Raw genomic sequence first — 13637 nt, 5'->3', positions numbered from 1 at the left:
AATGCACGAGCCTATATCATGGACATCACGAGTATATCTATGTCTTTGGCCCTCACGCACTCTCAAGAACTAATTAAATGATACCGCAATATGGCTTTTCAACGCTTCCTACGCTGCTCGAGTGCCTTAAACATAACATACTCCAACCCCCAGCCTCATACGTTCTCTGTTACTGTTGCACCTGGTGCCCTACCATCAATCACAGGGCGCACGCTGACAGGGAATGAGGCAGGCATGCGGGTGGGCTGTTGCGTAGGTAGGAAAGGAAGCTGGTGGTAAGGAGGGGGGTGGACGGGAAACGGGCAAGAGGTACTGATAATGTGCATCTTGAGTGGAACCCGAATGTAACATTCCAACAGCATACTATGGCGGGCGGGAGCCATTTATACTGGCGGGCTGCGCGATGGTGATGATGAGCGCATGGCATCGAGCGATATTTGAACTGCGTCCGAATCCAGCTGCCGAAGCCCCAGACTGGTCCCAGAGTCGGCCAGATCCTGACTTTCACGAAGCTTGAAGGGTGAGCGCTGAGCATTCAGCCAGGATAGTTAATAAGGTGATATATAAGCTAGGCGGCGTCCGCGGCTCTTGAAGACATATAAGTAGTACATAACTTGCTCGTGGTACCAATGACGCTTCCATTCCGCTTTACATCAAGCACTCGGCAGACTAACCATAGCTTCTGACACCACCATCACCACCCTCAACTTCCTCGCTTCACCTGACGGCTCTCGGCCTTACACTGACATCCACACCGCCACGAGAAAGCCGGCCCGCAACTGGATCGAGGACCCGCATGGTATGCAAGTTGAGGACATGTGCGGGAAGGAGGAGCTTTACAAGCTCGATAATGCCGGGTTTAAGTATGGGCGAGAAGCGGCGAAGAATACCAGCTTCTTGAACGATGATGAGATCGAGCGTGAATATTCCTCTGAGAGCATCGACCTCATCAAGAAGCTTACAGGGGCAACCAGGTTGTCATCTTCGATCACAGTACGTTGGCCACTAATTTGAAACGACGTCTCGATGCCCATTTCATGTCACAGCTATTTGTCACCGTTGCCCAGTCGAGCTAGATGATGACCCACAGAGACGTCAACCAGTCTCCCGGGCTCGTGTAGACCAAACGCCCGCGGCGTACATTGCTCGTGTTCACAGGCATATCCCACCAACAGAAGCTCCTTCTCTCCTCTGCAGACGCTTCCAAATCATAAACCTTTGGCGTCTGATATCGCATGCAGCTGTAGATTGGCCACTTGCATTATGTGACTTCCGGAGTGTCCATTTCGAGAAAGACTTGGTGCCTGTGGATAAGACGTCGTGCATTAGCCTTGAAACGGACATAAATGCAACGAGATTTGTTCATGAAGGTGTCATGAACAGCAAGTAGCGTTGTTTGAGGCTCGCGAACAGATTGTGAGAAGTATCTTGCCTTTGAAATCACATACAGTGCAGAGGAAATGGAGTGGCTGCAGCCTGGGCCCTCGGAAGCCTCGAGAAATGAAACGGACTCTGTATTGGCATCGACACTTCTTCCCAGACGTAGGTTACAGTAATATAAACAACTTGCCTAACCACAGCCCCAGCCTGGCAATGCTTCAATCTATTATCACGTGGACGGCCTCCACTCAGCAAGCCACTCCTTCATGTACCTTAATCCTGCTTCCTGCACGGCCGCGACAGTTGGGTCTACAATGCCATTCTTCGCGAGCATATCCGAGCAATGGAATCCATCGCCCTGATAAATCGGCATGCTGGTAGTGTTAGGTTTATTCAGTCCATCAGCAGAGACAGTTGATTCACGCCAAGGGTCGCGCAGGCCGTTGGCGAAGAAGAGACGTGGAACATTCACGTTCCAACCGGCATACATTGTGTCGGTCTGTGTAGTGGTCGGCTGAGGCGGATAGGCGAACGCTTGAGGAAACATGTTTACGCATAGGCGCTGAAGATTATATTGAAGAATGCTCATGTTTTGAATACAATCAGTATACGTACCTCGTTGTAAATGGGTTGGAGGATGCGGCTCACAATTGCGGGTTGGCCTTCGGGGGGGCCAACCTGGTACCATCCGACTTGATTGCACCTAGAATAATTGTCAGGGCGGATCTTCGAACTAATGAGAATACATACACCATCCAAAACCACGACCTGCCTGAATTGTTCACGGTAACATTAGTCCAGTAGGGCTGGCTCGTGTTATACGTCCCAAAACAAGTTCTAGCTTCACAGTCAGCCAATCCTGATGACTATATCCCAGGGATACGTACTCAGCATCCACGGATTCACAGACTTTACCATCAAGTTTAGCGATGTCAATCGGAAATCAAGGAGACCGCCTACTATATTTGTAGTATGTAGTATTCCAGAAGTTTCCCCAAGAGTAGATGGCGTGTTCAAGTCCCCATCCTTCAGGTCCGGCACTGACACCGTCCTTGACCTCGAGTGCATCACAGAACTGGAAGAACATTGCTCCTGGGCCAATAGCAGGCTGCAGATTTTGCCACTCGAACAAGTTGTTTTGAACTGTTGGCCCAAGCAAAGTCAGTCGAGTCAAGAAAGCAGCAGAAGAAGTTAAGAAAAAGAATGTCGAAAAAAGAAAAGGAGGAACTGTGCGCGCCGGTGCAATATAAACGACAGAAAGACATGCCAACCACGCTGTCTGTTCTACGCAATCACATAAGCCTGAATATAGGACAAGGACGACTCACTTGCAGTGGCAAAATCATCTACGTGTACAACATCGCCGAGGCCAAATGCCTCCTTAAGGGTCTGGATTCCAGCCGTGTCGTTAGCTATGTACAACTCATCCAGGTGGGCAATCACTGCCTCTACATCGGAGGAACAGTTCTGCGGCATGTACTCGCGAACAGGGGTGAAATACTCATAATAGTCACTGTTTTGGTCGAATAAAATCACATCAATGAGACACGAGGAGTGATTTTAATAAAATGACGTACGTGATTGCTTCTACGACCCCAGAAGATGCATATGCGGCCCAGAAAAGTCCTGGTTTGCTGCACATGAATCATTAACTGAAACAAACGTTTCACTTCTGGCAAGTTACTCACTTGACCATCGTCCAACCTGTGAGGGCCCCCGCGTAGCTTCCTCCGGTCAGTATCCAAGGGGCCTGACCTGGTTTCACAGCATCACCCCCAGGCATGGGAAGGTCAGCAGTATTCGCGAAATACTCGAGATCATCAATGGCCTGCTGGATGGTAAGGAGCGCGAGAGATTGTGACGTGAGGTTGTCGTATGGATTGGAATAGCCAAAGAAACGGTGTTCGATGTCGATGACTGCACCATTCTGTTGTTGAGCGATGAGACCGTTGATGGTTTCATTGGTAGTGAGAGCCTCGGAGCCTAAAAATCAAGTGCTTGAGAGAAAATCACAAATTAAGGATGGTTAACTGACCATCCCCGGGACCTTCTCCAGGTGTCGTCAAGATGATGGGGCCACCTGCGATGCAACGTTACTCGAAGTTGCACTTCTACACTCACGACATACCGGGCTCGTAGAATTCCCAGCCCATCCAATACCGCTGCTGGAAGGTCCCGAGGTCTGGATTATTGTGGTCTATGAGCTGATCAAAGTAATAGACGGTCGTAATGGGTGGGAGTACTGTTCCATTCGGCGAAGTGATGAAACGATCCGGCACTGGAAGCTTTGGGAGAGAAGGCATGCCGCGAAGCATTGCGTTGGGGATAGCTGCTCGGACATGACCTGCAAGCAGCAGCGACGCAAGGGCCCACATCATGTTGAATATTGATGACAGGGATGGCACTCAACAACATGATGATGGTCGAGAAAAGACCTTTTATAGCCACGGCGAGGCACCACACTAGTCCGAAGTTCTGATTGAAAGATGTGCTACTTGCTTGGCAAACAAGACGCGGCAATAGATGAGTCCCAGAATGGAATTGGACTTACACTAGTAGCTGGCAGCAGATTGCTCAATAGCTTTCAAATGCACCCATCGAACTGAAGTTCGCGAAGGATTTAACAGTACGTGTAGACTTGCTCATCGCATTCAGAGTCTGAATATGTGGCTTGCACGACTGAGATTTGAATAATTGTAGATTCTGATCGATAACTCCTGGAATATCACTTGCTAAATGCTCGATACTGATAGGCCAGTGGTGAATTAGAAGCTCACTTGAACGACTTGCTGGCGGCGCTCACCGTTGGTAATCTGACTCGGAGACCGGGCCCGAGGCTGGACCACGGGAACATCTTACGAGAAGTTGCGACTTCTGATTCTTGCAGGAGATCGGGAGAATACACGATGACCTGCTGTGGTGGTGATGCACACGAAAATTCGGACTTTGCGGTCAAGCGCGCGATCACTTTGCCTAATATGGACTCTGAATCAAGAAGCGCCAAGCAAATTGCAACTGGACAACTGCTACAAAACTCGATTCAAACGCTGCAATGCGCACGCGTAGTGAACCATGCACATACTACTATGTCAAGTTTGACTCGGAGTACTGCATCACGGCGGTAAACTTTGGGCACCACGTGAAGAACCTAGCATTATGTGGCAGCGCACTCCCAAAATCTTTCCTTCCTGTGGTCGACTTAATTCGACAGTTTACTGGAGGTTCATGGTGTTGAGCACGGTCGAGGTGGACTTTGGAGAGATTGTGTCTTTCTCCGAGTCTAAGTTGCAGAGGTGTGTGTATTCGTTGTTTGAGGCTCGCGGACAGATTGTGAGAAGTACCATCTTGCCTTTGAAATCACATACGGTGCAGAGAAAATGGAGTGGCTGCAGCCTGGGTCCCCGGAAGCCTCGAGAAATGCAATATACTCTGTATTGTCATCGACACCTCTTCCCAAACGTAGGTTACTGTAATATAAACCTAACCACGGCCCCAATGCTTCAATCTAGTATCACGTGGACGGCCTCCACTCAGCAAGCCACTCCTTCATGTACCTTAATCCTGCTTCCTGCACAGCCGCGACAGTTGGGTCTACATGACCATTCTCCGTGATTAGATCTGAGCAGTGGAATCCATCGCTCTCATAGATCGGCATGCTGGGATTGCTAGGCTTATTCAGTCCATCAGCAGAGACAGTTGCTTCACGCCAAGGGTCGCGCAGGCCGTTGGCGAAGAAGAGACGTGGAACATTCACGTTCCAACCGGCATACATTGTGTCGGTCTGTGTAGTGGTCGGCTGAGGTGGATAGGTGAACGCTTGAGGAAACATGTTCACGCATTGGCGCTGAAGATTATATTGAAGAATGCTCATGTTTCGAATACAATCAATATACGTACCTCGTTGTAAATGGGTTGGACGATACGACTCGCAATTGCGGGCTGGCCCTCGGGAGGGCCAACCTGGTACCATCCGACTTGATTGCACCTGGAATAATTGTCAGAGTGGATATTCGAACTAATGAGAATACATACACCATCCAAGCCCACGACCTGTTTGGATTATTCACGGTAACATTGGTCCAGTGGGGCTGGCTCGTGTTATACGTCCCAAAACAAGTTCTAGCTTCACAGTCAGCCAATCCGGATGACTATATCCCAGGGATACGTACTCAGCATCCACGGATTCACAGACTTTACTATCAAGTTTAGATATGTCAATCGGAAATCAAGGAGACCGCCTACTAAATTGGTAGTATGTGGTGTTCCAGAAGTTTCCCCAAGAGTAGATGGCGTGTTCGAGTCCCCATCCTTCAGGTCCGGCACTGACACCGTTCTTGACCTCGAGTGCATCACAGAACTGGAAGAACATTGCTCCTGGGCCAACATCAGGCTGCAGATGTTGCCACTCGAACAAGCTGTTTTGAACTGTTGGCCCAAGCAAAGTTAGTCGAGTCAAGAAAGCAGCAGCCAAATTTAAGAAAAAAATGTCGCAAAAAGAAAAGGAGGAACTGCGCGCGCTGGTGAGTGAAATATAAACTATAGAAAGACATGATAACCATGCTGTCTGTTGTACGCAATCACATAAGCCTGAATACAGGACAAGGACGACTCACTTGCAGCGGCGAAATCATCTACGTGTACAACATCACCAAGGCCAAATGTCTCCTTGAGGGTCTGGATTCCAGCTGTGTCGTTAGCTACGTACAACCAATCCAGGTAGGCGATCACTGCCTCTACATCAGAGGAACAGTTCTGCGGCATGTGCTCGCGAACAGGGGTGAAATACCCATAATAGTCACTGTTTTGGTCGAATGAAATCCAATTTCAATGAATGACCATGTTGCAATACATTCCGATGATCATGCCGGTCGGAGAAAATCACATCAATGAGACACGAGCAGTGATTTCAATAAAATGACGTACGTGATTGCTTCTACGACCCCAGAAGATGCATATGCGGCCCAGAAAAGTCCTGGTTTGCTGTACACGAATCATTAACTACGTTTCACTTCTGGCAAGTTACTCACTTGACCATCGTCCAACCTGTGAGGGCCCCCGAGTAGCTTCCTCCGGTCAGTATCCAAGGGGCCTGACCTGGTTTCACAGCATCACCCCCAGGCATGGGAAGGTCAGCAGTATTCGCGAAATACTCGAGATCATCAATGGCCTGCTGGATGGTAAGGAGCGCGAGAGATTGTGACGTGAGGTTGTCGTATGGATTGGAATAGCCAAAGAAACGGTGTTCGATGTTGACGACTGCACCATTCTGTTGTTGAGCGATGAGACCGTTGATGGTGTCATTGGTGATGAGGGCCTCGGAGCCTAAAAATCAAGTGCTTGAGAGAAAGTCACAAATTAAGGATGGTAAACTGACGATCCCCGGGACCTTCTCCGGGTGTCGTCAAAATGATGGGGCCGCCTGCGATGTAACGTTACTCGAAGTTGCACTTCTATACTCACGACATACCGGGCTCGTAGAATTCCCAGTTCATCCAGTACCGCTGCTGGAAGGTCCCGAGGTGTGGATTATTGTGGTCGATGAGCTGATCAAAGTAATAGACGGTCGTAATGGGTGGGAGTGCTGTGCCATTCGGCGAAGTGATGAAACGATCCGGCACTGGGAGCTTTGGGAGAGAAGGCATGCCGCGAAGCATTGCGTTGGGGATAGCTGCTCGGACAGGACCTGCAAGCAGCAGCGACGCAAGGGCCCACATCATGTTGAACATTGATGACAGGGATGGCACTCAACAACATGATGATGGTCGAGAAAAGACCTTTTATAGCCATGGCGAGGCACCACACTCCCGAAGTTCTGACTGAAACATGTGCCACTTGCTTCGCAAGCAAGACCCAGCAACAGATGAGTCACAGAATGGAATTGGACTTACATAGCTGGCAGCAGATTGCTCAATGGCTTTCAAATGCACCCATCGAACTGAAGTTGGCGAAAGACGCAGTACGTGTAGATTTGCTCATCGCATTCAGAATATTCTGAATGTGGCTTGCACGACTGAGATTTGAATAATTGTAGATTCTGATCGATTACTCCTGGAATATTACTTGCTAAATGCTCGATACTGATAGGCCAGTGGTGAATTAGAAGCTCACTAACGACTTGCTGGCGGCGCTCACCGTTTGAATGCCATGGTAATCTGACTCGGAGACCGGTTCCGAGGCTGGACCACGGGAACATCTTATGAGAAGTTGCGACGTCTGATTCTTGCAGCACTCATGCGTCAGTGGGAGCATACACGATGACCTGCTGTGGTTTGGCTGTGGTGATGATGCACACAGTACTACTCGGACTTTGCGGTCAAGCGCGCGATCACTTTGCCTAATATGGACTCTGAATCAAGAAGCGCCAAGTATATTGCAACTTAACTTGACAACTGCTACAAAACTCGATTCAAACGCTGCAATGCGCACGTACCAATAAACCATGCACGATTACCACTATGCCAAGTTTGACGCGGAGTACTGCATCATGGCGGCAAACTTTGGGCATTCATCGGTGCGTATCATGATTGAAGTTAGCAAATTTACTGGTCTACGTCACGGTATGTTATTCCACAGTATGAAAGCACGAATAACCGCTAGCATTAGGTGCTATTGGGTCCACCGCGTCATGCTGTCACGGTGTCGCTGCGTGTTCATAATTCTCTCCTCTACTTACGGTTCTTTCCTCACTACTATGGCGACCTCTGCTTCATTCCACGGTGTTGTTGGTCTTCAAAATGGAAGTAGATATTGGATTATCAAAAAGAATTCTTGGCAATACGACAAATTCATCCCCAAGAAGTCGGTGATATTCATATTCATATTTGATGCCACTGCCAACACTGATTCTGCCGAAGATAGATTCTACATATTGGATGCGTAGACGACTATTTTACAGCATTGGCCATATCATTGCATTTCCTCCATCTCTTTGCCAATGATGCACATGACTTGTCTTGGCCTTCGTACTTTTGCTCATTCATCTATTCGTATGGGACTTATGGGACTCAACGCCAACATCATCAATAGATCATGGACTATTTACCGGTGAACCACATCCTGAGCAACGACAAGATTTGCCAATCAACAATCTGCTTGGGCAACTTCATTAACAAGACCGTGACACTCATCTACACTGTTGCGTCCTAAATCTGAAAAACAAAATTCAGAACCAACCAACCAACTAACCAACAGAACCAAGGACGTACCAAGATTCTCTGTCAGGTTCCACTCGCACGACGGTGCGCAGCTGCAATTCAGGATGACTACAGAATATCGCGACAAAGTGCGAACCCGTCATGACATAAGACAACAGTCTGGCTGATAAAGTGTCGCGAAGAATCAACAGAACATCAGTAGAGACCTGCATGTTGCCTTCGACCAAAGTCACGAGCGCTCGAAACATACTTCTTTGAGGACGGTCGAACGCATCCGAATCCAAAAACGACACGGAGAGTAATGAATACGCAGAGAAGTCATCTTGCGCGATAGGCCCTTAGCATAAACAACATGATGACAAAGTAGGTAAAGAATCAAGCCCATTAATTGCAAGACATGGGAAAATGTCACCATTATTATTTGCGCTGCCAGTAAGTGTAGATTTGCTGGAACTATTGATCTGACATGGCCTTGTTCGAGGCTCGCGAACAGGTTGTGAGAAATATCTTGCCTTTGAAATCACATACACTGCAGAGAAAATGGAGTGGCTGCAGCCTGGGCCCTCGGAAGCCTCGAGAAATGAAACGGGCTCTGTATTGGTATCGACACTTCTTCCCAAACGTAGGTTAAACAACTTGGCTAACCACAGTCCCAATGATTCAATCTATCATCACGTGGACGGCGTCCACTCAGCAAGCCACTCCTTCATGTACCTTAATCCTGCTTCCTGCACGACCGCGATAGTCGGGTCTAAAATGCCATTTCTCGTTATCATATCCGAGCAATGGAATCCATCGCTCATATAGATCGGCATGCTAGTCGTGTTAGGCTTATTCAGCCCATCAGCAGAGACAGTCCCCCCGCGCCAAGGGTCACGCAGGCCGTTGGCGAAGAAGAGACGTGGGACATTCACGTTCCAGCCAGCGTACATCGTGTTCGTCTCTGCTGTGGCAGGCTGAGGTGGATAAGCGAATGCTTCAGGGAACATGTTTACACATTGGCGCTGATGATTATGTTGATGAATGTTCATTTCTTAGATCAAATCTACGTACCTCTCCATAACTGGGCTGGAGGATGCGGCTCACGATCGCAGGTTGGCCTTCAGGAGGCCCAGTCTGGTAGAAACCGATTTGGTTGCACCTAGTAACATCGTCAGATTAGATATTGATGCGGATGAGAATGCATACACCATCCAAAACCACGATCTGTTGGCATTATTCACGGTAATGTTAGTCCAGTAGATGTCAGTCGGGTCAAACGACCCAAGACAGGTTCTGTCTTCACCGTCAGGTGCAAACGATATCACGTCCCAAGAACACGTACTGGACATCTTGACCAGGACAATCTTCACCATCCAGATTAGCCATATCAATCAAAAATAAAACGGATCACATACTATAACTGTAGTATGTAGTATTCCAAAAGTTGCCCCAAGAGCGAATAGCATGATCAACTCCCCATCCCTCAGGTCCGGCATTGACACCGTCCTTGACCTCGAGTGCATCGCAGAACTCATAGAACATCGATTTGGGGCCGATATAAGGTTCCAGACCTTGCCAATCCCATAGGTTGATTTCAACTATTGGTTCGAGCAGAGTCAGTTAGGACGCCAAAAAACATTGTCCAAGAACAAATATATGAGTTTGTATCCAAACGGCTGACACAACACGAATGAAAAGGGTAATAAACTGAAGGCATAACAAACTGAAAGACGTTGTGCGAATCAGAGGGTACATAGGTGTTCGTTCTATGCATGGATTTAAGATTGAACGAAACGCAAGGACCACTCACGTGCGGTGGCGAAATCGGCAACATGATCAAGACCGCCGAGGCCAAATGTCTCCTGGAGCGTCTTGATTCCAGCTGTGTCTTTAGCCGCATACATCCCATCCAGGTAGGCGATCACTGCCTGTATATCGAAAGAACAGTTCTGTGGCATGTGCTCGCGAATAGGGGTGAAATAATCATAATAGTCACTAATTTTGGTCAAGAAGAGGTCGAAATTCATCACATCAGTGAGAGTCAGCAATAATTGCAATGATGTGACATACGTGATCGTTTCCACAGTAGCAGAAGATAAATATCCAGCCCAGAAGATTCCCGGTTTGCTTTGAGTCGATCACCATACTGACAAAACGGGATCAGTTTGTGGCACTCACTTAACCATCGTATAACTGGTAAGGGCTCCCGAGTAGCTTCCTCCGACCAATATCCATGGTGCTTGACTTGGTTTCACAGCATCACCCCCAGGCATGGGAAGGTCAGCGGTGGTGGCGAAATATACTAAATCATCGATAGCTTGCTGAACAGTGAGGAGAGCCAGAGATTGTGACGTGAGGTTGTCGTATGGATTTGAAAAACCAAAGAAACGGTGTTCAATGAGGATGGCTGCACCTTTTTGTTGTTGAGCAATAAGACCGTTGATGCTGTCATTCGTAATGTAGACTTGATAATCTGGAACTTTGTGAGAAAGGTAGCAAATCGGTTATAGTCAAGCCAACCATCTGCGTTCACTTCTCCAGGCGTCATCAGTATAATGGGACCGCCTTGAATGCACACGTCAATATCACTTGAAGCGCATCTCGATCCTCGCGACATACCAGGCTCATAAAACTCCCAGTTCATCCAGTATCGCTGCTTGAATGTTCCAAGGTTTGTATTATTGTGGTCTCTGAGCTGGTCAAAATAATAGGCAGTCGTAATGTTTGGGAGTATTGTGCCATTCGGCGAAGTGAACGAACGTTCTGGCACTGAAATTTTTGGGAGAGAAGGCATACCACGAAGCATGGCATTGGGTGTGGCTGCTCGGGCAATGCCCACAAGTAGCAGAAACATGAGGGCCCACATCTTGATCGCAAGGGTGGGATTACACGACATGATCTTGGCGGAGAAGGGTTGTTTTATGTGTAGCCATCCTGCCGGGTAACCAGGCGGCCCAATTGAAGTCGCGTCAAAGACTCGTCATGGACTCCTGGATGGCGGCAGATGCTAAGAAACCACATGAATCGCACTTGCAATTAGCTTGCCGGTAAATTTTTTACAAAGCCATCACCTGGATGAATATTGACGGGAGAATGCCAGCGCGCCGTGGGAATCATCTTACAACGAATACATAGAAACTGCATTTGTATCATAGTCTCTCCAGTACTTACTAGAAGTTGCTCATCTCGCCACTTCGGTACTGCAGGAGAAATGGGCAGAGCGCGTGATTTGTTTTCGAGTTCGGTAGTATTTCGCCGGTTGCTGACTTCAGCTGGCTGGCAGATCATCGCTCGTTGTCGCACTGCTGTTTGACACCGCGACAATCGCAGAGTCGTAGAAGTGGAAATGGACGGGTGCTTGCTTTGTCTGCACAGCAATCGATAGAGTACACAACCTACCCAGTTGAAAAATGGATTCAGATAATAATTTACAGTAAGTTCAGAGTCATAGCATGACGCTACCTATGGAGTTCAGAAAACTGTTCTCGTGACACAGATATCGCGGAGCAACCTGCCAGCAGTCAGGGACCAAAGGGAACTATATCAGATGGTGATGCCGTGTTGGAGTACTAGCAGCACTTGTAACACTTGGTGTTAGGCCGCTGCCAAGAAATGATGGCTGCCCCATGTCAAATCCGGGCGGGGCGGTGGATCAGGAAAGTAAAAGGATGCCATCAAGATAAAGACATTTTGTCGAAGAAGATGTGTATGATAACAAGACCATCATCGTGCGGACCGCCTCATGAACGTCTACATGGGACATGAGTCAGTTTGACGTTACAAAGGAGGACTAGCACACACCACCGCAGCCAGAAACAAGACGCCCACCGTCGCCAGAGCAAGTTCACTTGAACCATACTCAACAAATAATACCATCAAGATTCAAAATCCAGCACAGATGGCGGATGACTCGTTGTGGCCACATCAATCCAGTGACCACTCCTCGTCGGACGTTTGAAGATCATGACGATGCTGTAACGACATTTGCAGCTCGTCACAGCCTTCCCCGATAAACGACGAATGATCATTGAATCATATGACAAGACGTTTTCTCTGTAGAACCGAAGGAGAACGTTGTATTCAGAAAGTCAGGAATTTGAATGATCTGGGCCCTTGCGATTGATATTGCTGACTGCCACATCGTCTGCATAGAGAACGAGAGCATGGAAGTTACCTTCGTAACCTGGCTCATGTCTTCACTGCAGCAAAAGGTCCTTTTCTACTACTAGTAAGCTAGCGCAGCGCATGAAGCTTGAAAGGTCGACAGATGGGAGGCTCTGGGAGCAAGTGTTGGATTCCCTTGGAGTGAACCCAGTACCAACAAGAAAATGCTCGAAGAAGAAGTAGAAATAAGACCAGGGAAAGGTACACGGGACAGAGCGCAGATGTACTGCAGAGGTGAACAGACCTATTACCAAGTGTCCACAACGTGAATGACACAGGAACTCGCCGCATGCACCTGTCCCCGATGCCTCCCTTGGCGACCATCAGCCTCTATGCATGTGCAAGCACCTGTTCCCGGACTGAAACAGGTGCGTCCTCTTTTACAAGCTCTTCATACACGATTCTGTACCATATCATTTTCAGCAAACACTTTCGAAATGGTGTATGTTCACTGTACTCTTCCTTCACTTGAATGCCCAAGTGCTTCTGACACCTCGGGCAAACCATGTCCAACCACCACCTCTTGTCGCCCACAACGTCTGGGAATGATTTCATGCACCCTCTGACTGCCTGCAGCCACCACACATGGCCGTGACATCATGTGGCCTGTGTCAGACTGTTCTGACACGCTACTTGGTGGATGTGTTTTATTTTATTTTCTATTACAGGCGGTGACCTTCGGTTGCTGCTTTTTATTGCTCGTGTCATTCCACTATAAAAGCAGGTTATCTTTCTCCATTTACTCATGAAATAAGTACGTACGGGACAATGAGCAAAAGGATCAGTTCTGATCCAGAGCTGGGTGAGAGAACAGATATTGGGAGCCATTGAAAGTAGTTGCGAAAGTTAGTCTCAGAGGAAATTGTTTGCGATTCACTGTCCAACTTGAGCGGTAGGGGTGAGAATAAAACATGGTACGCAGGATACAGTGATTGTTGAACGTTGAGCAGTCGGATT

General features: G+C 48.1%; 4 protein-coding genes across 4 annotated transcripts; 1 reads left to right on the top strand and 3 right to left on the bottom strand.

Moving 5' to 3' along the window:
* The first annotated feature begins 690 nt into the window (after window positions 1–690).
* HD556DRAFT_992744 (uncharacterized protein) lies at window positions 691–1500 on the top strand. Its single transcript, XM_041312208.1, has 3 exons — window positions 691–919; window positions 975–993; window positions 1047–1500. Exons 1-3 carry the CDS (start codon window positions 905–907, stop codon window positions 1388–1390), a joined length of 378 nt encoding a protein of 125 aa, XP_041154524.1. The 5' UTR covers window positions 691–904; the 3' UTR covers window positions 1391–1500.
* Window positions 1477–4030, bottom strand: HD556DRAFT_992574 (serine carboxypeptidase S28-domain-containing protein). The gene is made up of 11 exons (XM_041312207.1): window positions 3932–4030; window positions 3509–3855; window positions 3416–3460; window positions 3069–3363; window positions 2958–3014; window positions 2709–2893; window positions 2341–2664; window positions 2268–2289; window positions 2131–2217; window positions 1996–2083; window positions 1477–1942 (listed from the first exon to the last, which is right to left on the bottom strand). The coding sequence occupies exons 2-11, from the start codon at window positions 3756–3758 to the stop codon at window positions 1610–1612; spliced, it is 1686 nt and encodes a 561-aa protein (XP_041154523.1). The 5' UTR covers window positions 3759–3855; window positions 3932–4030; the 3' UTR covers window positions 1477–1609.
* Window positions 4031–4891: 861 nt separating this feature from the next.
* Window positions 4892–7094, bottom strand: HD556DRAFT_1247301 (peptidase S28; the record flags this gene model as incomplete). The annotated part of the gene is made up of 10 exons (XM_041298693.1): window positions 4892–5224; window positions 5278–5365; window positions 5413–5499; window positions 5550–5571; window positions 5623–5805; window positions 5994–6178; window positions 6304–6360; window positions 6408–6702; window positions 6755–6799; window positions 6848–7094. 10 exons carry the CDS (start codon window positions 7092–7094, stop codon window positions 4892–4894), a joined length of 1542 nt encoding a protein of 513 aa, XP_041154522.1.
* A 2111-nt stretch (window positions 7095–9205) lies between these two features.
* On the bottom strand, window positions 9206–11412 carry HD556DRAFT_1449077 (peptidase S28; the record flags this gene model as incomplete). Its single annotated transcript, XM_041307539.1, has 10 exons — window positions 9206–9538; window positions 9588–9675; window positions 9723–9809; window positions 9859–9880; window positions 9932–10114; window positions 10327–10511; window positions 10583–10662; window positions 10700–10989; window positions 11037–11081; window positions 11136–11412. The coding sequence occupies 10 exons, from the start codon at window positions 11410–11412 to the stop codon at window positions 9206–9208; spliced, it is 1590 nt and encodes a 529-aa protein (XP_041154521.1).
* Window positions 11413–13637: the final 2225 nt, after the last annotated feature.

Source organism: Suillus plorans, assembly GCF_016647745.1.
Source record: "Suillus plorans strain S12 chromosome Unknown HD556scaffold_83, whole genome shotgun sequence".
In the NCBI taxonomy this organism is placed as follows: Eukaryota; Fungi; Basidiomycota; class Agaricomycetes; order Boletales; family Suillaceae; genus Suillus; species Suillus plorans.
The sequence above is the reverse complement of the archived record's forward strand: the minus strand, read 5'-3'. Positions and strand labels throughout refer to the sequence as shown.

Coding starts and splice junctions, on each gene's coding strand:
- HD556DRAFT_992574 (XM_041312207.1), bottom strand. CDS start 3,758: ATGATGTGGGCCCTTGCGTCGCTGCTGCTTGCAGGTCATGTCCGAGCA. Junction 3,015..3,068: donor ACAGGTTGGACGATGGTCAA/GTGAGTAACTTG, acceptor ATTCATGTGCAG/CAAACCAGGACTTTTCTGGG. Junction 2,084..2,130: donor AGGTCGTGGTTTTGGATGGT/GTATGTATTCTC, acceptor CAATTATTCTAG/GTGCAATCAAGTCGGATGGT.